At 43.7% G+C, this 24,847-nt stretch overlaps 1 protein-coding gene and 1 long non-coding RNA gene across 2 annotated transcripts; one reads left to right on the top strand and one right to left on the bottom strand.

The window, feature by feature from the left end:
- Positions 1 to 1,595: 1,595 nt before the first annotated feature.
- LOC132001384 (uncharacterized) lies at positions 1,596 to 7,625 on the bottom strand. The gene is made up of 3 exons (XR_009399607.1): positions 7,484 to 7,625; positions 2,804 to 2,905; positions 1,596 to 2,020 (listed from the first exon to the last, which is right to left on the bottom strand). It is a non-coding gene; the product is annotated as an uncharacterized LOC132001384 (long non-coding RNA).
- On the top strand, positions 5,670 to 23,972 carry HMGCS2 (3-hydroxy-3-methylglutaryl-CoA synthase 2). The gene is made up of 10 exons (XM_059375896.1): positions 5,670 to 5,831; positions 10,055 to 10,509; positions 13,838 to 13,963; positions 14,531 to 14,695; positions 16,024 to 16,189; positions 18,010 to 18,180; positions 19,135 to 19,241; positions 19,854 to 19,979; positions 21,745 to 21,856; positions 23,661 to 23,972. Exons 1-9 carry the CDS (start codon positions 5,728 to 5,730, stop codon positions 21,849 to 21,851), a joined length of 1,527 nt encoding a protein of 508 aa, XP_059231879.1. The 5' UTR covers positions 5,670 to 5,727; the 3' UTR covers positions 21,852 to 21,856; positions 23,661 to 23,972.
- The last annotated feature ends 875 nt before the right edge of the window (positions 23,973 to 24,847 follow it).

The following is a 24,847-nucleotide window of genomic DNA, read 5'->3' as shown; positions in this document are numbered from 1 at the left end:
CTGGGAAATCTCATCAGACTCCATGCCCTTTCCCCTATTTTTCTCCAGACCTCTCACCTAATTAGATAGGAATCTATACAGACTAACTTCAAGCTTCAGTGCTCCTCCTTCATGAAACTTGAGACTCAGAAGCTTTGGAATCAAAGGTCTGAATGTCACTCTCTGCAATCATAAAAGGCAAGCCCTGGCAAGTGAGAGATTGGCTAACCAGTAACACAATCACAAGCAGTATTGGCTCCTCCTCTTCCATAGCAGAATCCACAAGCAGATGCAATGAGAGAGCTCTAGAAGTGTAACTGAGCACTGATTTCTACTCCTAGCTATTACCACAAACTAATCATATACCCACCAACCAGGGCACTTCGTCTCTCTAAGCCCCCATGACCTAATCGACTTTATAGAACTGTTGTGAGTATAGATTGCATGGGAAAGCGCTTCAAAACAGATAAAGCACCAGGTATGCTTGTATTGTATTACTGTTACTAAGAAATAAACATGGTTAATTTCCCAAAACATAAAGACATTTCTCTAGCCCTGGGCTGTCCATAGAAATAATTTGCCTAAAATCCTGGAAGCATCCTTCCTTTAGGTTGAGATATAAAGTGCAAATCTCCACTTGAATTTATCAGTCACTGGAACCTAGGGTAAATGCATTTTCCGCACATTTGTTGAGAATTGTGAGTTTCTAAGGTAGACAAGAGATGATATGGCTAGAAGGGTAGATTTACCTGGGAACGTTGTTTATAATTTGCTCTCCTAAACCAGCACTCTTGGTAGAATTACGTAAAAAGCAAACTTTGTTTTTGTAAGACTTTCCCCTGGATAGCTAAACTTTTTTTAATCTATGATAATCAATTTCTCTGATTCTTAATGCTCACCTAGCTCATGACACTCATTTTTGATTAATCAACACTCAGCTGAAAGCTGCAGCCCAGGAACTGAAAATCTCAAAGCAAAAATAGAAGTGTCTTTTCAGTTAGGAAGTATCAGAATGGGACACTTCATTTAAGTGTTTGAGAGTAAATTCTTTAAATAAAACAGCTAGATTTTGTCATCTATTTCCTTCAAAACTTGGGGCAACTAATAGAAAAAGCCAGTTACTTGATTGTACTTAAGTACAATTACTTGATTAAGTCCACTAAATTCCCTTCACAGTGGAAAGCTATGACCTGGTGGTGTTTTGTTCCCTTGTCCTCCAATTTATACTTTACATAATTGTATTCCCAGTACTTCCTGGACTTACAAGTTTCCCTTATTCCAAAGGAACAACTTAATATTAGTTTGAACCACACAAAAGTACTTTTTCAGGTCAAAACTGGTTTGAAGACTGGCTCAGATTCTGTGTAGGTCCAAATAGCTTAGATTCAAAGCCCATTTCGGCCATTTCCTAGGTCTAAAACCACAGATGGTTATGTATTTCTTCTAGATCTCAGTTTCCTCATCTGTATAATGGGTGCTATAATATTATCAGTCTCAGTTGTGAAGATTAAATGAAATAGTGCACAAAAGTACTTAGCACAGTACCTGACACATGGCAATTTTTAAAAATTTATTTATTTTTTTATAAACATATAATGTATTATTAGGCCCAAGGGTACAGGTCTGTGAATTGCCAGGTTTACACATTTCACAGCACTCACCACAGCACATACCCTCCCCAATGTCCATAACCCCACTTAGTACATGCTGACTTCAAAAACAGAAAGGAGTAAGTTTGATCTTTCCACTGGTATTCCCAGTGCTTATCACAGTGCCTGGTTTGTTGTATATCGCCAATGAAGTTTATTCTAGATTGACTGGTTTTGGTCTTCCATGTTATCAGAATGGTTTATTATGTGTCCATAATCCTGTGTGAATATTTGCATATTGGTCTCTGAGCCTAATGTTCTTATTAGTTCCATCTATTTTCTCAGTGACATGAGGAGTGTATGGGAACCATCTGGAGCACTCCAACATTCAGAGAAAAAGCAGCAGGGAGGAGTGGTAGGTGGTATGGTGAAAAACATGGGAATGTCAGGTCCTATAAGGCAAATGAATAGGGTATTTCAGGAAAGATGGAGTGAGAAGCCTTGCCATACACTCCTGAGAGGTCTAGTAAGCTGAAAGTTTCGACCAACCATTGGATTTGGCAATGACAAAGTCATTAATGACCTTGACAAAAGGATCTTCAGTGGGATTCTGGGGACAAAAGCCTAAATGGATTGATTAAATTTAGAATAAGACCCTCCCATCAACACCACCTCCAGGGTCCAGGCGCACTTGGGGACTCTGTACTCCAGGGCTGTTTAATCTAAGACTGCTGTCTCCAAGCCAATGTGGACACAAGGCTGGGGCCCATGCACTCATTCCTGTCTCTCTCTCTCAAGGCTCAGGGCAAAGGCATGGAGCTAGTAAGCAGCCCACTAACCATGCACATGCTGGACACTGCCTCAGGGCTCCAAGCCCAGGGCCTCCACCTCTACCTGTCTAGGTTTGTGGACCATGGGCAGTAGTGGACAGAGCTGAGGAAAAACTACTCCAACTTGGGTGGTCACTGCCCAAGTCCCCTGGCACCAGGCCCAATGAAGGCAGGATCTACAAGCTGTCCTTTGACACCAAGGGCTACTGGAAGAAGAAGGGGTAGGAGAGCTTCCATTCATATGTGGAAGTCACTTTCACCATCATCAATGAGACCCATAGTTTCCATGTGCCCCTGCTGCTGGACCTGTGATCCTATAACACACACTGAGGGAGCTAGTAGCTGAGCGATTGTCTCTGGCCAACTGCTGGTCATATAAGCATCAATCCTATCCCCAAGACTCACTGAGGCATTTCCACAGAGAGCACCAGGTTACACATGCTGTGGGAGTTCTGGTCCCCCAATTTCCAGTAGCACCTGAGTCTCAGGCATCAAGTCAAGTTGGTCCTAGCAAAAAGAAGAAGAAGGGGAAAAAAAGAATGAGGGGTAAGTATGTAAAACACTGAAAACAGACAATATTTTTAATGGCTTTTGCTATAGTGCAGAGCATAGATTTGGCGGTTCACTCAGTAAGACATTTAGGATCAAGAAGGAGTTTTTAAAAACGGGATTATATACTTATAAGAACAACCTAGTTAAAAGGGAAATTGAGGGGCACCTGGGTGGCTCAGTGGGTTAAAGCCTCTGCTTTCGGCTCGGGTCGTGATCCCGGGGTCTTGGGATCGAGCCCCACATCGGGCTCTCTGCTTGGCAGGGAGCCTGCTTCCTCCTCTCTCTCTGCCTGCCTCTGCCTGCTTGTGGTCTCTGTCAAATAAATAAATAAAATCTTTAAAAAAAAAAAAGGGAAATTGATCAGCAGGAAGAGAGGGGATAACTGCAGGACGACAGTCTTCATGTAAACCAGAGGTGATACAATCAGTGCACAGGTAGTAACCTTGGCCTTAAACCTAACAAGGACTGTCCCTCTAGATAAGAAGTGGAAAGGCAGAGTGTGGGGTATAAATGCAGGCACTTTCCTAAATTTGCTAATGAAAGACAGGTAGTTCCCTTCTGATTATTTCTGTATTCTTAGTGAAACAGTAGTCAAAGTAAGCAGCTAAGAATGAGCAATTATGAGAAGAGAAAATATGATTGGCTTTGTTGGGACTGAAAGAGCCAATGGACTAGGAAAATGTAGTAGGATTGTCGGGCTATGCTGGGAGTCCATTTGAAATGTGTGGTAATAAATTGAAAACTAACAAGTCAGTACAGTACTGTGTTTTTCTTCAGTCATGCTTAGCTGTTCAGATATAGGCACAGAGTAGACCAAACTCTTTCACCAAAGTTGATGGCTTGCTTGGCCAGTCTGGCAGAGAGAGTACATGGCAAGGTGTGTGTAAGAGACTCTTTATGATGATGCACTATGGGTAATCTGAGCTGCATAAAGATAGAAAAGAAATCATTTAGAGCTATGATAAATGGCAAAAAAGTAGAGGAGCCACTGGTGGTCCCAGTGGGAGAAAAAGGTGGGGTTCTTTTAAATGAGTAGGAAAGATAGGGGTTACTAGATATTTAACTGTAAGAAATTAAAATTTAGAAGGTGGTATAGACACTGTACTGGTAAGGTCAAGAGTATGGGTTTAGAGTGGGAGGCTAAAGTCATGTGGAGGACAAGAACGTGGAAGTGGGAACTTAAGCGAAAGGCTAGAGTAGATGAATTACCTATACGGAGATTAACATCTTCACGAATGTTGAGAGAATTGATGTGGAGTGGAAGGCAGTGATTCACATCCTCATGAACAAGGGGAGGAGAGCAAGACTGTCAGCTGACCTCAAGAATGAAGGGCATTGGGTGGCTCAGAGTGATGGCAAGGGCTTGGAGAGAGTTGGGCTTTTGAGAGAAGAAGAGGAAAAATTCTCTAGCAGTATCAATGTCTTATATGTGCCGTATACTGAGTTCTTATGTCTTATCTTATGTCTTATATCCAGGGGGTAGATTTTGTGGGGCAGGCAAAGAGCCCAACCACGATTTGAAAGCTGTAGGTTGAGACAGAGCAAGAAACAAATGTCATTTTCAGAAAAGGAATTGGAAATAAAGAACTTAAAATTGATGACAGAACTTTGCAAAAGGCTCGGTGGTAGAGCATGGGTGCCAGAGAGAGCTGGGAGATTGGGTTAGAGCAGTAATGCACCAAGGTGTATGGAAACAAGAACCTAAACACGTGAGAAGACCCAGGAGACTTGGATTTCTGGGGGAACATAAAAGGTCTCTGTGTGCAGGAAAATGAAGTCACCTCTGATTCCCCTAAAGCAAGAACCATCTTGTTCTTCTCCATGCCTTCCAAAGAGTCACATTAGACGGGGAGTTTCACTGAGTGAACCAATGAGTAAATGCATGGCACTCATATAAGACAGAGGAAGACTAGTACTGTGAGAGAGGGGTGGAGGGAGCAATTCACTAGCAGATCAGATGGCAGGAAACTTTTCACAAAGAAGTAGAAGAGCAGAGTGGAAAGACCAGAATCTGGAGTCAAAAGACAGTCCCTTAGGTCTTTGGGAAAGTCATGTCGTCTGACTACATATCACTGGCCTCATCTGTAAAGTGGACCTTTCCTCCTCAGGAGAGCCCTTGTTACCCCTTTGCGACTCCTGTACAGCTCACTAGGAGGTTGTGTACAGCTATACATAAGAGTGGCAATAAAGAGAGGAGAGGTACGGTGTGCGCCACATCCCTCTACCTGCGTGCCTTTGCCTGTGTGTCAATGTCTACTCCTAACTACATAAAAGACTGCTATTAAAAGATTCATCCTTTCAGTTTTGAAAGATGTTCCAAAGTATGCATAATGTGTTAACATAATAACAGGCAACCCCACAGAGAGCATTCTGGAACAGCAAGCAATAGTAACCCCGATGAGGAGCTAGGGTCCAAGACAGGCCAAATGGGGTTACCCCAGGATGTGTGACAACAAGGAAGATCATAGCCATCCAAGCTGGTTGGCCGTAGGAAAAGCTACCACAAGAGCCTGAGAAAGGAATCAGAGCCATCCATTCCCTCACGTGCCTAGGATCAGGGCAGCTGTGTACAAGTTGGAGGGATGATATTTTCCTTCCACTTGCCCATGTTCTGAGTGAGAACTTTGGCCCAGTTTTAGAAGTCATCTGAGCCTCGATAAGCAGGGGCGGGGCTTCCAGAGGCAGGAGTCTCAGAGCTCTATAAAGCCCAATGGGGCCCAGCTGGGCAACTCTCCCAAGGGCTGTGAACTGTTGGCTTTGTGCTCGTTCCTTTGGAAATGCAGCGGCTGTTGACTTCAGTGAAGCGGGTCTTGCAAGTGAAGACAGCAATGCAGGACGTCTTCATCTCACCTGCTAGCCACCTTCCCACAGCCCACCAAAGGTGAGTCATGTTCACAGGGACTGTGCAGGCCACACTTTGAGAAGTGTCATAGAACCAGTAAAAGATAGGTAGATAGAAATCCTGCCATAAAGAAAAGCTCATTAGGGCGCCTGGGTGGCTCAGTGGGTTAAGCCGCTGCCTTCGGCTCGGGTCATGATCTCAGGGTCCTGGGATCGAGTCCCATATCGGGCTCTCTGCTCGGCAGGGGGCCTGCTTCCCTTCCTCTCTCTGTGATCTCTTCCCTTCCTCTCTCCTACTGTGATCTCTCTCTGTCAAATAAATAAATAAAATCTTTAAAAAAAAAAAAAAAAAGAAAGAAAAGCTCATTAGAATCCCAGTGAAATGTTGGCGAGGCTTGTACACAGCCTTACATGATCAAGTTAACCTGTTAGGTTTTCAGTTACCTCCTCTCTAAACAGATGGTAGGTCTCTCTCAGCTAGAATTCCAGGATCCCAAATCTCTGATACCTGCTGTTCATAGATGGTGACATCTTTCACTGCCCAGCGGCATGAAACAGTGGAAATATCGGTTCCAGGGCCCCCGGCATTCTTCTTTCCACCACCGTAACCCCTTTACCTCCAGCTCCTGCCAAGACCCATAGCGCTCTGTGCCAATGGCAGTGTTGGTCAAACCAGCTGCTTCACATCATTGCAGCAAGATTCCAAACGGGCTGGGGATCAGAAGCCTGTTCCTCTGCCCTCTGATTTTGTGAAAGGGGGAATGGGGTGTTAATATAAGAGTGTATGTCTGTGTGCAATGTGTTGTGCACAGAAGCACACACGCATGCCTTGTATTTGTTTTGTTTTGTTTGTTTGTTTGTTTTCATGCCTTGTATTTGTAAGCACTCCTCAGCTTGGCCCATGTGCTTGGAGCCTCCCAACACCGATGGTAATAGCTATAGCTAGGGCCTTCAATCTCCGAACCATGCACTGTACCCTGAGACTAGCCATTTCTCCCACTTCCACACTGCACTCTATGACGGCTTAGAAAAATGACTTTGACTCAGTGTCTTCCCTTGCCTGGGATCCAGACCTAGCTTCATGAATGTGTGGAGTAGGGGATGACGCTCCTTAGCCTTCTTATTTTCTTCCTCACTCTCTGCCATTGTTCATACCCTCCTTCACCCTCTTTAGACAGGCCGAATGTCCTAGCTCAGCATTTGACCTGTTCTTGCATCTGAGAGGAAAGGATTGACATGGGTTTGCTTGTTTCAGTAAGTAACAGTGGGCTGCTGCCCAGCAAGACAAACCTCAGAACTCATCCAACCTGCCCCTCCTTCAGGCATCCTTGGCTGACATTTTACCCTTTTCCAGTGTACCCACAGCTCATCCTGTTTTCTGTGGTCTGAAAGAGTATTAAGGATCTTTCCTATGAGTCTCTCTTTCTCTGTATATCGGTCTCCTCTTCTGCAACCTGCCTCAGCTCTCAATCCAACCCAAGAACTGCTCCCATCACATGGTTAACGATGCTTCCCTGCAGGTTAACGAAGAGTGGTGCCATCCGCTTGGCGGTCCCCACCTGCTTTTCACATGTGCTGTGTCCCGAATCACCTTCACTCTCCACTCTACCTTACTTGCTCAGTCATCTCCCACTGTGACTACCACCTCCTCCAACCCCGCTCCAGTTCTTTACCAGCAGAAGTTCCGCTCACCCATCAAAGTCCGTCTCAAATGTAGCCTCTTCCATGAAGATTTTTCTGAGCCTACCAACCACAGGAAATCTCTGCTTCCTCCAAACTCCGGTGTGATTTTGCCTATATTCCTCTCGAGGTCCTTATCACATTCTGAGTCCCAGCTGGGGTATGCATGTATGTGCCCTTTTATTACTCCCACTGGTCAAGGAAGTCCTCAGATCATTGACCTCCTCTTTTCTTTGTCAACTCTCTCCACCTCGGCAGCCTCTCACTCGCACGGTGCCTGGCATGTAATGGTGAATTTTGAAACAGAAGGAGAATTGGAATAAAGAAAGAAAAGCTTAATGCATATTCTTAAACCAAGCAACCTCAGAACAATACCGATACTAGATTAAATAAAGTTTCCTAGAGAAAATATACAGATAAGAAGAGCACTCTTAACTCCAGTGGTCTGATCTTTCTGGAAGCCTCTACATGCTAACTCTTCTTCAAGGCTCTAGAATCCTTTTCCAGAAATAGCCCCCTATTAAGACAGTTTCAAAAGTTAACAGGTGACTGATTCTTGGAGCCTCTCCTTGAAAGCTTAGAATTCTAACTGGAAAGAGAGGAAGGGAGAGAGAATGAGAATGCAGAATTGAGAACGAGAAGACAGAATGATAATGAGGCTGAGGGGAGAGTCAGCCAAGTGCAGGACCTCTGCTGGCTAACCATTAGCTCCAACATACTGGGTAAGATTCTCCACAAATATTTGAGAGTACAAACTCCAATTATCTGGGGAACACCAAATAAATAGGGCAGATAACTAAATTCCAAACCTCTCTTATCAGATATGGGTGAACATTTATACTTTGCCTCATTGTCTTATGATCTTGTGATACACTTTGTCTCAGTGACCTTTCTGATGGGAGAACTGGGATTTACCAGAAGTCCAGAATCCTCAGGGTGATTGACAGACACACTCAATCTGAGCTACAGTTCCTGTGTCATAGAGCTAAATGCGTAGGCCTGTGGAGCCATCCTCTCACTCACAATGGTTAGGCATTCTATAGCTAGGTATGAGTCAAAGGACTCTGGTGGCACTCACGAGTGCTTTGGTGGCACCCAAGGTGGTGAAAGGACAGGCTATTTCTAACACATGAGTAACCATGAAGGTACTCTGAGCACAACACTTCACCAATGCTTGCCTTGATTTTTTTCACCATCTGCAAAATGAAGAGTATTAGTAAAGTAACCAGATTTCAGGTATTTTCATGTAGGAACAGTTGGAGGTGGACCTGGTGATTTCTGTACTTAAAGCTGGATGGAGAAACTCCAGAATTTCACCAAGATATTAGGAGTCAGGTATTAGGAGAGAGGTGCGTAGGTCCAGGAAAGAAACGGATTATCTTTTCCCTCTTCCACTGACCCCTCCCCCATTTTCTCTCTGCTCCCATGTAGAATTTTTCTCTGTCCTCTGTATTCGCACAGCCTTTGTTTGTTATACCATGTATTTAGCTGTTGAATATCTGCCTGTTCCCTTAGACTGTGCTCTCTTGGTGGCCACAAAGGATGCCTTCTTCTCTACTGTGCTTCTGGAACCCAACACTGCGTTGGATGTGCTCCATAAATATTCGGAGGCCCAATCAGAAAAGGCAGAGAGGATGGAATCAAGCAGGAAGCTTCCTTAAAAAGTAGAAAAAACAATAGGTGTGTTCTTGTGTAGTAAGAAGAAACAAGGAGAAAAGGAGTGATGAGAAGGGCATTTTCTTTTTTGAAAGGAGCACTTTAAAACTGAATGAGATTTTTCAAGTTATGTCCTATGAGGTTTATAACATGTGTAGAAGTAAACCACATAACAACAATAGCTCAAAGGGACGGAAGGGATAAAGGAAGTTAAAGTATGGTTTTTCACTGTTCAAAAAACAGAAGTGTTAATGTAAATTAGATTACAATAAACCAAGCATGCATATTGTAATCTCTGAGATCATTACTAAAAGAAAAAAAGGAGAGAAAATGGAATAATAAATACTTGTTTAATCCAAAAGAATGCAGGAAAGAAGAAATAAACAAAGGGCGTGTGAGACAAATGGAAATAAAGAGTGAGACAGTAGATTTAATCCCATCTATATTAGTCATTACAATAAATATAATTGGACCAGTTACTCCAATTAAAGCACCAATACTGTAACAAGGCTTGTTAAAAAAACAAACAAAAAAAGACTCTAACTATGTGCTGTTTAGGAGAGATGTGTGTTAAATATAAAGACCTGAGAGGTTAAAAGTATAAAAGGACAACAAAAGATACACCATGCAAACAGTAATAATAATAATAACAATAATAATAATAATAATAATAATAACTAAGGCAGCTTTCTTAATATCAGGAGAAGTAGATTTTGTGACAGGAATATCACAAAAATGAATTAAAAAGGGACATTTAATAAGGTTAAAAGTGCTAATTTAACAGAAAGATAACCACCTCACATTTGCATTCATCTGATAATATAGCTTCAAAATAGACAAGAAATGAAAGAGATGATTGCTGTATTGTATTTTGAAGAGACTGGCTGGACACCATTAATAGGATTTTGATTGTTATCTCCATTACAGGTTTTCAACCATCCCTGCTGTCCCCTTGGCCAAAACAGATACTTGGCCAAAGGATGTGGGCATCCTTGCTCTGGAGGTCTATTTCCCAGCCCAGTATGTGGACCAAACAGACCTGGAGAAGTTTAACAATGTGGAAGCAGGGAGGTACACGGTGGGCTTGGGCCAAACCCATATGGGCTTCTGCTCAGTCCAGGAGGACATCAACTCCCTGTGCCTGACGGTGGTGCAGCGGCTGATGGAGCGCACACAGCTCCCATGGGACTCTGTGGGACGGCTGGAAGTGGGCACTGAGACCATCATTGACAAGTCCAAGGCTGTCAAAACAGTGCTCATGGAGCTCTTCCAGGACTCGGGAAACACTGACATTGAGGGCATAGATACCACCAATGCCTGCTACGGTGGCACTGCCTCCCTTTTCAATGCTGCCAACTGGATAGAGTCCAGCTCCTGGGATGGTAGGTGCTTCCCGAGACCTTATGTAAGAAAGGAACTGGGTTAGAGGCTGAATCCTCAGTTTTGTTTCTCCATTTCCCCAGTGGTCTCATCAGGGAGGGAAGGACAACTTACTCACACAGCTGTTATTGTCATCAACAACCATAATGATGATTACCACTTAGACTTGTGTAACTGTATACTGTTAACTAGGTAGCATGGGCACATAGTTCATTTAGTCCTTCCAACAGCCTAGGAAGTGGGTGTTATGCCTGATTTACACATGAGAAAATGGGGGATCTGATATCTTAAACAGTGTTTGGCAGGAGTGAGATGCCAAACCAAATCCAATATATTCCTATTTCTCATAAGGCTCTCCTAAGCCTCTGAGAGAGAGTTAAACAAGTTTAGGTATTAAGGGGAAAACATGCTGGTAGGAGGAGACCCAAAGAATCACAGAATTAAAAAAAAAAAAAAAGAATCACAGGATAGACTATTATACAGAGTATATATTCTCTTACTCCCTCGGCTACTTGCTAGGAAATTGCTTTTTGCTTAACATATTTATAAAAAGATTTTATTAATTTATTTAATTTTAAGGGCAGAGGAGTAGAGGGCAAGGGATAAGCAGACTCTGTGCTGAGCGTGCAGCCTGATGCATGATCCCACGATTCTGAAATCATGACCTGAGCTGAAATCAAGAGTCAGACACTTAACCCACTGAGCCACCTGGGCACCCCATGGTTTTTGCTTAACATATTAACATTACCTTGTTTCTTACATCTTCTCTGGATGTTATACTGGAGGAAGAACCCCCTGTTGTGATAGCAAGAAAGATCCAACAGAAACAGTATAAGTTGAGAGTTCAAAATCTAGCTCTGTTGATAACTGCTGACAAGTCCCTTAACCACTTCAAGCCTCATAGTTTTATTAGGCAACCTCCCTTGCAAGGCTGGTAAAAGGACTGTACAAGAGATCCACAGAGATTATCTGGGCAGTCAAGGCACTTTGTATGCTAAGTGGAAACTGGAATTTAAAACTGTAGAAGCCATAATTAACATTAATTATAAACTCTTAATGTTGGCAGGAACCTTGGAGATTATCTAATTCAATATTCTTTATTTCAAAGAGAAGCCAAGAAATGTTGGACAGTTTGCTGTGCAGTGTAATTCCACACACCTATTTAGTATTTTTTTAAAGGAGGCTCCACACACAGTGTGGAGCCCAGTGAGGGCCAGAATTCAGGAACCTGAGACAGAGACCTGAGCTGAGATCACATGTCAGATGCTCAACCAACTGAGCCACCCACATGCTCCAATTCATTCAGTATTGTTTTGGAATGCCTTGAATAGCCTCACCATCAACAGTTCCATTGATTTGGAATGTTCTAGTCTCTACATCATTAAATCTGTTCTTAGAGCACTTTTCCTGCTTGGTAACCCCTACTGCCATCACCACCAATATTTCCAACCACGCAATTAGTTGGGAAGTAGAAATGAAGGGCAAGAGATAGTCACCAGCCTTTAACCAAAAATCAGAACCTTGTTTGGGAACATCATCAGCTTTAATTATGTCATTTCCAATGAGTAGATTCTGCTGAGAGGCAGGGTATTCCTTCTTTAACAGGATGTCTTGTTTAGAGGGAGGAAAAAATAAACTATTGAGATGTGAATCATTAGTCTGTACCAAAACAAAAAGCATATTTAAGCTTGAAGCTAATGGCAACCACCAAGACCAAGCAAAGCCAGTGTAGATGGGATGTCTGCTTTGATCTGACCAACCATCCAGCTGGGGTTTCTCGGATGAGCAAAGGCAGTTTTGGGACTCACCAGGAAGTTCCAAATCACCCCATAGAGACAGTAGGTTTTGAGGAAAGGAAAAAGTGGCACAGCCTCAAATTGTCCAGAAGACTTCATTTTTCTTGTCTTTTTTTTTTTTAGTGGAAGTAAATGAAATGCATAGTTGAAATAAATACATATACACAAATGAGTGTAAAGCACTTTCCAGAATTTCACATTAATGGTTTCTATGTATTCTTCCAGAATTTTTCTTTGTTCTTGCAAGTATACACATATATAACTATTCAGTTTGGGTTTTTAACATTGTACATATTTTTCCTCACCTCCATGATGTCTTAGAGGTCATCCCATACCAATATGTATAAATTCTATCTCATCTTTTAAAAGCCTTACAATATCTTTTGATGAATATGCCAAACTTTATTTAATTAGTTCCATGCTGATGGATATTTAGGTTCTGTATATTTTTTGCAATTATTAAAAAATGTTTTAATAAACATTGCATAATAGCATTACATGCTTGTGAGAATGTGTTGTAAGAATAGATTCCTAGAAAAGGAATTGCCAGATATGTTGATATAAAAGCTTGATAGAATGTGCCAAATTGGGGCACCTGCATGGCTCAGTTGGTTGTGTCTGCCTTTGACTCAGGTCATGATCCCAGTTCCCTGGGATGGAGCCCCAGGTTGGGAACCCCTGCTCAGCAGGGAATCTACTTCTCCCTCTATCCCTCCCCAATTGCTTATGCTCGAGCTCGCTCTCGCTCTCTTTCTCAAATAAATAAATAAAAATCCTTTTAAAAAAAGACTGTGCCAAATTGTTCCTCGAGATGTTGTACTAAAGTATATCCCTACAATAAGTATTGTTAAGTTTTCTAATCTTTGTCAATTTAATATGGAAAAATAAGGATTTGCCCTGTTTTCATTATAAAAATGCTTCAGTATTTTTGGATGTTCATTGACCATTTTCCCATTACATACTTTGGGGATTTTTATGAGATTTTTATAAATGAAGGAAAATAGCTTTTTGTTGGTTGTAAGTATTCTAAATACTTCCCCAGTTTGTCCGAGTTTGTTTCTGTAAAAAGTTGAATTTTTAGATTGTCAAATTTACTAATCTTTTCTTTAACAGCTTCTAAATACTTTTCTATAGTTTCCAAACTCATTCTCATTCTCTCTCTCTCTCTCTCTCTATATATATATATAAAACAATACTTTTTGTCGGAGTTGAAGTTGTTACAGTACTTAAAAGAAGATTCTTGGGTTTCAGTGAATTTGGAATCCTGACTCTGAATCCTAACCATACCATCTATTAGCTGGGTGACTTGGGCCAAGTTACTTAAAATCTTTGGGCCTCCATTTTTTTGTTGATAAAGAGAGAATAACTGTGCCTGATATATAGGCTGATCATGAGTGAAAGGATTTTTTTTTTTGTTCACTGTTCTATCTTCAGTACTTAAAATTGTGCCTGACTCACAGGAAGCACTCTGTCTACTCGAGATTTTGGTCGTGATCTCAGGTAGAGATAATTACTTCTTGTTCTCTCATTACAGGTCGCTATGCAATGGTGGTCTGCGGAGACATTGCTGTCTATCCCAGTGGTAACGCTCGCCCCACAGGTGGGGCTGGAGCTGTGGCCATGCTGGTTGGACCCAAGGCCCCTCTGGCTCTTGAGAGAGGTCTGTAGTAAACTGTGGAAATGTGGTACCAAGAGACTGTGAACAGCTAATGCATAGTTCCCAATCCCAAGTTGGCATACCCCCTACATAGGACTGAAGTGTGGATTTGAGGATGACATCACATGCCTTCAGAAGGCTGGACTAGAGAGCCATGGGCAGGGAGGAAGGGAACAGAAGGATCGTCAAGATTTCCTCTTCTTCACCATCACATATTGGAATCATGATGCATAGAATGAGTAACATTGTTGCCGCAGACCAGGACCTTTAAGGTGCTAGACTGGCAATTGAAGATGAAAGAAGATAATTGGGTATAAAGAGAAAGGTTCTCCTTTGAGACTTTGGCATCTATTCCAGATTTTGTTAAAGCCTTAAAGGTATGGAAAGGGAAATAATAGATCTCATTTATATAAGAGCAACCATCTATTCGATTCCCTTTGAATGTGGGCGGGATGTTGAGTGGGCTCAGGCAGAGAAAAGCCAGGGAAATGTTAGTAGATGTCTCCCTATCCTCTCTGTTCCATGGGGGCTACATCATACAGTCCTGAATCCCCCTGTGTGCCTTGCCAGGGCTTAGAGGAACCCACATGGAGAACGTTTACGACTTCTACAAACCAGATGCGTCTTCAGAGTACCCGATAGTGGATGGGAAGCTCTCCATCCAGTGCTACCTACGGGCCTTGGACAGATGTTACACGTTATACCGTCAAAAAATCCAGAACCAGTGGAAACAAGGTATGGGGCTCAGAGGTCAGAACATGGGGACTCTATTACTAGGGGACAAAGAGTTGGTCCTAAAAGCTTAAGACAAGGTTTCTTCTGTCCTTCAAAAATGATCTCAAGAGCATGGCTTCATGTCCCCTTCCTCTTATACCCTTTCATGGGTCTATGCTAAAAAAAAAAGTCCATCTAGAAGCTTCCAATTCAAGTATGAAGCTGCCTCTTACTTGAGCTGCATGCAAGAGATTAAACAAGCTAGGACCAAAGCCATCAGTAGGAAACCAGTGACTGTGAGCCACCTGGGGAGGTACTGTGGTGAGTCAGTGTAACCATATCCTACTGGGGCTAAGATTTGTTTCTGTTGAAGTCAGGAGTGATTTAACTCACCATTTGTAGTTTGCTGCCTTTTAAAGCCTGGCCGTTGTTGAGAAATCTTATCTGTATTTTCAGTATAGTAAAGTGTTGCTGATTTTTCTTTGGATGATAATGTTACAAGTTAATTTTATTTTCACCTTTAGTTTCTGAGTTCTCCCGCTAAGAAAATATGGGCTGCTTGCATAATCAGAAAGGAAATAAACTTTATTTTAAAAGTTCAGAGCACTCTAAAAAAATCAAAGAGTTCTTATTATGACCAGAAGTGCATCTGTGACAGGCAGTTTTCAGTGGAAAAAGGCATGTGTGGAAGTGTCAGAGCATGGATGCTTTAGGGAGTGGCCTGAGGAGCCACTTCTTGCCCCTTTCCACTGCTCTGAGAGGGCTGCCAGCCACCACGGCTGGCCCCTACAGGTAGGCAGTGGACTTGGACTTCCCTACTTTCCATCCACTGTAAACTTGCTCTTGGCTAACTGCTCTCACCAGCTCTGTATTCTTTCAGCATTCTCATTTTGCTCCCTAACCTTATGTAGAATTTGATTGATGCTGCTTTGGCCCTCAGCTCTAAGAGACGGTCTGGGGTGTCTATAGAGTCAGAAACATCAGAACCTAAATCCAAAGCCAGCCATTTTCAAGCTGAGTAAACTTGGACACATGACCTAGCTTCACATTTTAGAGACTCTGTTTCCTCTTCTGAAAAACAGAGAAAGTAACACAACACTAGCTTGATTTGGAGGAATTATCTGTCATAAAGGTTGGCAATAGTAGACAGGAAGAAAATGCTTGTTTGTTTCCCGTCTTTCTTCATAAGTAGAGTGCTTAAGTGAATGAACAACTTACATGTGTTTGCTGAAGGTAGGAGCTGGTTCCCTGGGACACCTCATGTCCCTTGGAACACTTCGGTCTTGGAGTGTAGGTCTAAGTGGCTCATTGGCCATGGCACATCCTTGTTTTCACACTTCCTCTTCCAGCTGGCATCAATCGGCCTTTCACTCTTGATGACTTACAGTTCATGATCTTTCACACGCCCTTCTGCAAGATGGTCCAGAAATCCCTGGCTCGCCTGATGTTCAATGACTTCTTGTCAGCCAGCAGCGACACGCAGACCAGCCTCTATAAGGGGCTTGAGGCCTTCAGGTGGGTCCTCTTCGGGGAACCCTGGAGGTTCTTGAGGGCTGAGGAAGGATGAGATTTCCTTACTCCTTGAGTCTGTACCACCAGCCAACCATGGGGGTGAGAAAAGAACAATCTTCCAACACAATAGAAAGGACACCAAGTTCATACATGACTTATTGGGTTATGGTCTACATGGGGTTCCCCCATCTTTTATCTCAGGGAACACAGGGAATTTACCAGCACCTCTAGATCAAGTGGCTGGCTATCAGAAGCTTCAGAGAATAAGAAAAAGGGGAAAGGGAGTATAGCTAAAACATTTAGTCAGCAAACATTTTATGAACATCAACTATATGCCAGGCTTCATACCTAACTCTAGGGATACCATAGTAAATATGACTCCATAATATTCCAGTCTGTATAGACAGAAATACCTAGAAGTAAATAATCACAGTACAGGATGGCAGCTTGGGAGCATCAAGTCTCATTCTCAATGACCATTGTTGAATTAATGTCTTGCCTGTTGCCTTATTTTCCCGGATCTATGAAACAGAGTTAGTCCAGCTCCCCCTCTTAGAAGAATACTGTTTATTGAGAAATTACTCCAAGACATTTAGAATAGGAGAATCTTCAATACACAGTTCCCAATGGGAAGAAAATATTCCCTTTTGGTATGGTAGCTGTTTAGTTCAAGTTTTGGAGTATTCTACCAACATCTGCCCCTATTACTAATTACTACGAAGCCTGCCACTACCTGAAACATCAAAGTGAGCATAAACACTATTACGAGACCTGCCCCGTGAAAGAAAATTCTAATATATGCCAAAGATAATAGCTTAACATCTTTAACACATGGAAGTCTCATCCATAACCGAGACCCTAATAGGAAAATGAGCAGAAGATATGCCCCAGAAATTTCCTCAAAGAAGAAATGCACATTATCCCATTTGCAAATGTGCTTGCCCATTAGTAAAAAATTTAAAGAAGCTACCATTTTTCTTACATAGCCTTTTTATTTTTTTTTAATATTATTTATTTATTTATTTGACAGGCAGAGATCACAAGTAGGCAGAGAGGCAGGCAGAGAGAGAGGAGGAAGCAGGCTCCCTGCTGAGCAGAGAGCCTGATGTGGGGCTCGATCCCAGGACCCTGGGATCATGACCTGAGCCAAAGGCAGAGGCTTAACCCACTGAGCCACCCAGGCACCCCTCACATAGCCTTTTTAAAGATCTGAATAGTCAGATCTTTAAAAAGGAGGAGGCTCTAGGAAAATGGACAACAGTAGATGTGTGAATTGACACAAGGGCTTTGGGAAGAAGTAGGAAAACACAAAGCAAAGGCCTTAAAGACGTGCACACTTTTTGGTTCAGCAACTCCATGTGTAAGAGGGAAGAGGCAGAGTTTTAACTGGTGAGGACAGGATGGGGAGATTGGTTCAATTAGGGCACATCATATCATGACTCATTCTGCAGCCTTTAAAAATATTGCTAGAGAAGTTGATTTAATGTCATAAAGAAAATTAGTTAGGGAAGCATGTTGGATGGAATATATAGCATGATTTTATTTTCTAGTTAACCTCTGAGGGCAGGGATAGATTCCACAAGAACAACTGACCTAAGGGCTCTCTCTGAATGGTACAGCTATTAGTGACATTGGTTTTTTGTTTTGTTTTTGTTTTTTGTGCTGGTCTGTATTTCCAAATATTCTGTAAAAAACAAACAAACATACCAAAACAAAACAAACATGTGCCTAGAAGTCTCTGCAGGAGCTCTGACTTTTCCCCTTGCTGCCTCCCTCCCCTTCTGAGGTCTCTCACCTGGCCCATGCCTCTGCTTGCCTCCCAGGGGGCTAGCGCTGGAAGAAACCTACACCAACAAGGACATGGATAAGGCACTTCAAAAGGCCTCCCTGGACATGTTCAACAAGAAGACCAAGGCCTCTCTTTACCTCTCCACGCACAATGGGAATACGTACACCTCATCCCTGTATGGGTGTCTGGCCTCTCTTCTGTCCCAGTGAGTACTGCCCCTCACCCGATGGTCAAGGTCAGAGGGCTCAACCAAATTTGGTTCCTCTTCCGGTTCAGAAATTCTTAAGGAAGGAAAGATAATGAAAGAAACTTCTTTCAAAGGGACATGTGTAGACAGCTCTACTATCAGGATTAAGTAATGGTCTCCAAAGTGACAATGTATGATGTCAAGGAATGTTTAAGGTGTGCTTGGATGCAGCAAGCATGTAACAGAACTTCAGTGCATAGTTTTATCTCATCCATTTGAAATCTCTGGCCTTAGTAAAGCACAGTGGTTAAGAGAGTCTAGCTTTAGAACCCACAGCTGGGGTTTCAATACCACTTATTAGCTTTGATCTTGGAAAAACACTTCATCCCTATGTGCTTCATTTTCCCCATCTATAAAGCATATGCACGTCCCTCCTAGAATTTTGATGAGCGCTCAGTGGGTAAAGGAATTAAAACACTAGAGCTCAGCAAGTGCTCAGATACTGGTTGTTATTTCTATTGATACTCTATTTTCTGGGGTTTATAGGAAATACTTGTACTATAGTACCTGCACATAACATAGAAGATAGATATATATGAACTCAATCAAACGATTACCGATGAGGATATTGCTGAAACATTACCAGAAAACATGGAAGCCTTGAAGTGGTCTGACCTCCAAACACCAGAGTTCACTGAATTCATCTTGTCCCCATAGGTGACAAGAAGCTCCCAATTGTGTTGTGCTCAATGGGTCTTCTGTATCTTGGATTTTAGCCACTCTCCTCCTGATAAGTTTTCTTCTCTCTGGGTCTATCCCCAGGGTCTTCCAAAAGCCCCTCTTTGTGCAGGGTGCCTGGAGCCCATTTCTACTTGCAAGAGGTTGACGAGATTGGAATGTTAGGTTGGTAGCTTATTTGAAGGGCAGAATTATGCCAGCGTGCTTCTTGGATTTTGCTTTCTTTCCCTGCAGATACTCTGCCCAAGACCTGGCTGGCTCTAGGATTGGGGCCTTTTCTTATGGCTCTGGCTTGGCAGCAAGTTTTTTTTCATTTCGAGTGTCCAAGGATGCTTCTCCAGGTGAGTCCTGTCTTTTTATTAGGCCCTTCTGGTGTGATTCATCTGGTCAAAGAAACCACTCTCTTCCTCCTCACTACTGAGGCTCCCATATGGGCAGAATTATGTTGTGATTAAGAACAGAGGAACTCCCAGAAGGGATTTAAGCAATGGAGTAAGTTTGTCTCATTTATGGAGTTGAAGCATTTGGTGGGCTACTACTTGGAACTAGATTGAAGAGAAATGAAGGCGGAAGTGGGAAACCAGTCAGATTGTTCCAGCAAACAGTTCAGGCAGGAAGTAATTAATGGCGGTTTGGTTGCAATTAGTTCAAGGGAACTTTATGGATTTGAAATTTTCAGTAAATATATGTTGATTATTTTCTGTGAGATGTAATTGCGGGTATGCACCTAAACACCCTGCGGGACATTCCTTAACTAAAAGAGTGTGTCTGCCAGTAGGTTTCAGTAACATTATGTTTGATGACCTCTATCATTTCTCGACATTCCAAGCCACACACAACACTGCCCTCCAGGGTTGGAGCCTCCACAGCACCTGGCTCTCTATCATACTCGTGATTGGCAGCAGTGACGATGACAGTGACGCAGATATAATGATTTTGCCTTTGTTTCCCAGGATCCCCCCTGGAGAAGTTGGTGTCTAGTATGTCAGACCTTCCAAAACGCCTCGCCTCCCGGAAGCGTATGTCTCCTCAGGAATTCACAGAAATAATGGACCAAAGAGAACAATTCTACCATAAGGGTAAGAAAAGGATGAGAAGAGAGGAGATGGAAATTTTCTAAGATTCCATGCTGATGGCAGAGAGCCGGGGATTCATCAGAAGTCTGGACTACAGTGGTCCAGAGCGAAGATATCTAGACAATATGATTGGGAGAGAATCTGTTAGGCCCAAAGGGGCAAGAATTGGGTAGGAAAGCAGGAGGCAGAGTGGAGAAGAGGTGGGCAGTAGCATGTGGCTTCCCAGTATAGATTGTAGCTAACCACTCAAAACAGGATCCTGGAAAATGCAGTCCCAAGGACTTCTGGCAGATGGTCTTTAAAACTGCTCTCTATGCAACCGCTGAAGTAGACCGGACTTTGAAGCTGGATATTCAAATCTAAACCAACCTGTGATCCCCAGTAGCTCTTGGGGAAATCATTGATGTTTTCTCAGTTGTCTTATTTCTAAAATCATACCAACTTTGCAAGACTGCCACACAGATTAAATGAATTCATGTACATAAAAAAGTTCTATTATCGACAGATATTACTGTCTCTGCGCACCTGCCCCCCTTTCCCTACCGAACATAAAAGCAAAATATTGCCCAGTGGGGCACCTGGGTGGCTCAGTCAGTTAAGCATCTGCCTTTGGCTCAGGTCATGATCCCAGAGTCCTGGGATCAAGCCCCACATCACGCTCCCTGCTCAGTGGGGAGCCTACTTCTCCCTCTGCCTCTCCCCTGCTTGTGCTCTCTCTCTCTCTTGAATAAATACATAAAATCTTTGAAAAAAATATTGCCCAGAAAAGCAACAAAGGAAAAGGAGACAAAATAAAAGTTATGACTGGAGAGACCAGATGGTGGTTTTAATACCAAAACAAAACATATTTTCTTAAGCAAGACTTTGGACACGTGGCTTGCAATGGGATCTGAAAGGGAGATAGAGTACGTGGATCTGGGAATGTTCCAGAAAACCTAGGCCTAGTAGTCATCCATCTTCTCTGGAACAGGGACATCTTAGGTCAAAGAGGAAAAACAATTAAAGTAAAAATAGGACTTCTGAGATGAACTATGTTGAACAAAGAACAGAAATATGACAGTGAATCAGAGCCAGGGAACTTAGGGCTAAGAAGGAAGTGTCTATTAGAAGACAGGAAGCTCTGAGGTATACATACCTCAAGGCAGGTATCCCCAGCAAGAGAGCGTGGTGAGGATTTCAGGAGAGGAAGGTCACGTTTAATGTAGGAACACGTCATACTCCTACGGTAAAATTTCTCATAACTGAGGCTTATGTACTAGATCCAAGATGACTGCCTCTGGTTCTTGGGCTGGTCCAGTGCTCTGCTGGGGCTAGGGCAGGTGGCCAGCCTCACAGCCAGGAGAGCTTCACGGTGAAGGCATCCCTGGCACTCTTTCCTCTTCCCAGCCTCACATACCTCTTTTTTTTTTTATTACAACTGGATACTTTTTATTTTTATTTTTTTTTTATTTTGCAAATTTTTTAAATTTATTTTTTATTTATTTTCAGCATAACAGTATTCATTATTTTTGTACCACACCCAGTGCTCCATGCAAACTGTGCCCTCTCTAATACCCACCACCTGGTACCCCGACCTCCCACCTCCCGCCCCTTCAAAACCCTCAGATTGTTTTTCAGAGTCCATAGTCTCTCATGGTTCACCCCCCCCCTTCCAATTTCCCCCAACTCCCTTCTCTTCTCTATCTCCCCATGTCCTCCATGCTATTTGTTATGCTCCACAAATAAGTTACGTACCTCTTAGTAAATATTGCTCCTCCTCATGCCACAGTGAATTTCTCACCACCTGGCGACACAAGCAGTCTTTTCCCCGGCACGTGGTACCTGGAGCGGGTAGATGAGCTGTATCGTCGCAAGTATGCCCGGCGACCAGTCTAAAGGTGGTAAGTGACATTCTGTAGGGTTAGTGATATCAAGTTTGTCCTCTGGGAAACAGATTCAGTTCCAATAGTGTAACCAGGCCAGACAAGTTCTATAGCTCGGAAATGATTGGGGGTGGGGAGTTTGTACCATGAGGACCACCCAGAACCGTGGGGCTCTTTGCCCTGGAAAGACAAAAGCTGGGGGAGGGGCACATTTTAAACTCTGGAATGCAGGGAAAAGTCAACTTGTTTACCTGATCTGCTCAGGATAGGAAGCTCCCCTAGAAATGTTATAGAAACCAAATTGGCATCTATTAGGGAAACCTACAGAACCCATTCCTCCAAAGGGGTAAGGTAGGAACAAAGATGAATGATTTTAGAAAAGGTTCCTACATATTCACGAAGAAATGCAGTGTTGGGGATTCTGTTGGGGCCAGAAGCCTCACCTGGGTAAAAACAGTGAGGTTTGGAAAATCAGTGAAGGGGTTTTGCGGGTGGTTTCTTGCAAGAGGACTGCCTGAAGAGGAGATGGGAGACTTGTTGGGATACTTGTTAAAGGAGAATCAAGTGTTTAGAAGGAGAGTCTTGGGGGTGTCTGGGTGGCTCAGTGGTTTAAGCGTCTGCTGTCAGCTCAGGTCATGATCTTGGAATCCCGGAATCAAGTCCCGTGTCGGGTTCCTTGTTCGGGCAGGGTGACTGCTTCTCCTTCTCCCTCAGCCACTCCTCTGTTTGTGCTCTCTCTCTCTCTCTGTGTGTCAAATAAATAGATAAAATCTTAAAAAAAAAAAAAAAAAGTGGGGGCAAGGGTTAGAATCATATAGTTCATGGACCCAGACATCTACCTTCAGTTTATCTTCTAAGTTGCTAAAACAAGCAGAATGGAGGCGTGAGAAGCCATTTCTTCAACAACCTGTAAATCTTAACAAATACAGTCCCCAAATACTTCCTTTATATGTGTGTGTGTTTATTGTTTCCCTTCTCTGGATAGGTAAAGGGTAGAAGGTTTGCTGAGGGTGGGATATGGAGCTGGGGAGGAGGAGGAAGTCCATGGGGAAAAGGAGATACCCAGACAAAGCAAGAAGACCACGGGGTAGGCCGGACTCGGCCCCACGTGGCCTCCTCTAATGTGATGTTAAGTGCTCAGCAGGGTGGACAAGGGGCCTGACCTGCCAGGGCTGCAGATGTGGTCGGATTCCAAGCTCAGTATCCAGGACACCGCCCCTAAGTCATTTGTGTGCCTGCTGGCTTGTAATAGGATTCTTAAGGGCAAGTCAATGGCAAAGAGGGGGCAATTAGATGTGTCAATGGGTAGTTCAGTCATCAGAAGGAGAGAGAGAGAAATTTGGGATTTTCAAGGGCAAGTTTCTAAATCAGGCTCCCTCCCTCTCATGGTCCTCAAGCATTGTACCTCTGAGGAGGAAAGCTGGGACTCTGGTCCTTATCTCGTGCTGATGGCTCACACAAGCAAGGACCTCACAACAATGAAATCTTAAACGAATGAAAGGTTTTCTGTCAGTGTGCCACTCTGTGGCGGTGTCTCTTCACTGTCCAGCCTATCCAACCCTCTCTTCCATTAGGCGGAATGTATCACAGGGTCCCTGCCCCTCTCCCCTGGCTCCTGTGACGTTGGACGCAGGTGGCTCAGGCATCCAGGCATGGAGCTGGGCTGGCAGCAGAGCCTCCCAGACCTCATGATGCAGACAGGAGATCCCTCAGCATAGTCTTACCTCAGACAAGACACAGGTACTGGGAGCACGGCCGGAGGGATGCCTGGGATGAGGCTCACACTGAATGTCCTTTTTTTTTGTCTCTTTAATTTCTACAGACCACGGTTCCTGGAAGATCTACAGTAGCAGAGTTTGTGCTCATGGATCCTACTTTTAAAAAGCCCACTCTTAGATGGAAATGAATTGGATTGGACACCATAGTCCCCAGAAGCAGCAGCCTTGGGGAGTGAGGGGCCGTCCTTCGCAGTCTTTTCTGCCTTTCTCAGGGCTAATGGTGGCACAGGGGTCCTCTGTGGAAGAGGGGATGCGAAGAAAGCCTAGCCCCAAAATCTTGCCCTCTGGAACTGGGAAAACAATCCAGATAACTTTGCCTGTCACGTTCCCTTGTGGCCATTATTATCATTACTAGATTTCTGTGCTGTTGTATCTTTACTCATTTCTTAAGTTTTTCCATCAGTTTCTAGATGTTGCAGCTGGTACTAAGCCCATACAACACAACCCAAAAGTTAGAGAAGGAGGCAGTCCCTCACTGCATTGCTTGGGAAAACCAGGGCTCAAAACAGGCACCAGCTGACATGCTGAGGAGACCGCCAGAGCCCCAGGCTCTGAGGGCCCCACTCTCCGTGACCCCCACCTGCCCCCACCACTGAGTGCTCACCTCACACACCCCGTCCCCATCCCATTCCATTCTCCAAGAAGCACAGGAGAACAAAGGTGGGGACACACGGCCTCTGCGCCCAGCTTCCTTCCCTGTTCTAAAGACGCCACCTGTAGACCCGGCCAGAAATGCCCTCAAGGGCGGCTGCAGCTCCTTGCCCAGGCCTTGCCAGTGTCTCTGGGCAAATACACACCAAGCACAGGTTAATGTAGCATGCTCTTGACTCCTCCAGCCAAAAAAAAAAAAATGCATTTTGATACCTAGCAGGGAATTCTTCTGCTAGAGATTGCTTTGTCTCCCTTGGGTTAGGCCACTGCTTATTCCAGCACCCTCTTATGAAGTAGCAAGGGTCCATGGCAGTGGGAATTGAGCTGGGGAGGGGGGTGGGGGGGGGAGGAAGGATACCAGGTCTTTTAAAAAGCTTCCTCAGCTGCCCCGTTTTGTAGAAAAGCAGCTGGCTTCCTTTGGTGGGAAACAGGGCTGGCTTGGAGGGGGGTTGCCAGAGATAAGGGGGCACGGGGCAGAAGGGAACGAGCTGCTGAGCCCGCCCACTTCACGGCTGGCCCAAGGCTGTTCATATCCCCACACGCACCAGAAAATCCAAGATAAACCCGATCTGAGTTCAGA

Source organism: Mustela nigripes, chromosome 14 (genome assembly GCF_022355385.1).
Source record: "Mustela nigripes isolate SB6536 chromosome 14, MUSNIG.SB6536, whole genome shotgun sequence".
Lineage (NCBI taxonomy): Eukaryota > Metazoa > Chordata > Mammalia > Carnivora > Mustelidae > Mustela > Mustela nigripes.
Note: the sequence above shows the minus strand (reverse complement) of the source record. Positions and strands in the feature narration are given on the sequence as shown.

What these genes read in the sequence shown, in the direction of transcription:
- HMGCS2 (XM_059375896.1), top strand. Translation starts at nt 5,728, where the DNA reads ATGCAGCGGCTGTTGACTTCAGTGAAGCGGGTCTTGCAAGTGAAGACA. An exon ending in AGAGTCCAGCTCCTGGGATG is followed by an intron (nt 10,510 to 13,837) that starts GTAGGTGCTTCC and finishes CTCTCATTACAG; the next exon opens with GTCGCTATGCAATGGTGGTC. An exon ending in CCCTCTGGCTCTTGAGAGAG is followed by an intron (nt 13,964 to 14,530) that starts GTCTGTAGTAAA and finishes GTGCCTTGCCAG; the next exon opens with GGCTTAGAGGAACCCACATG.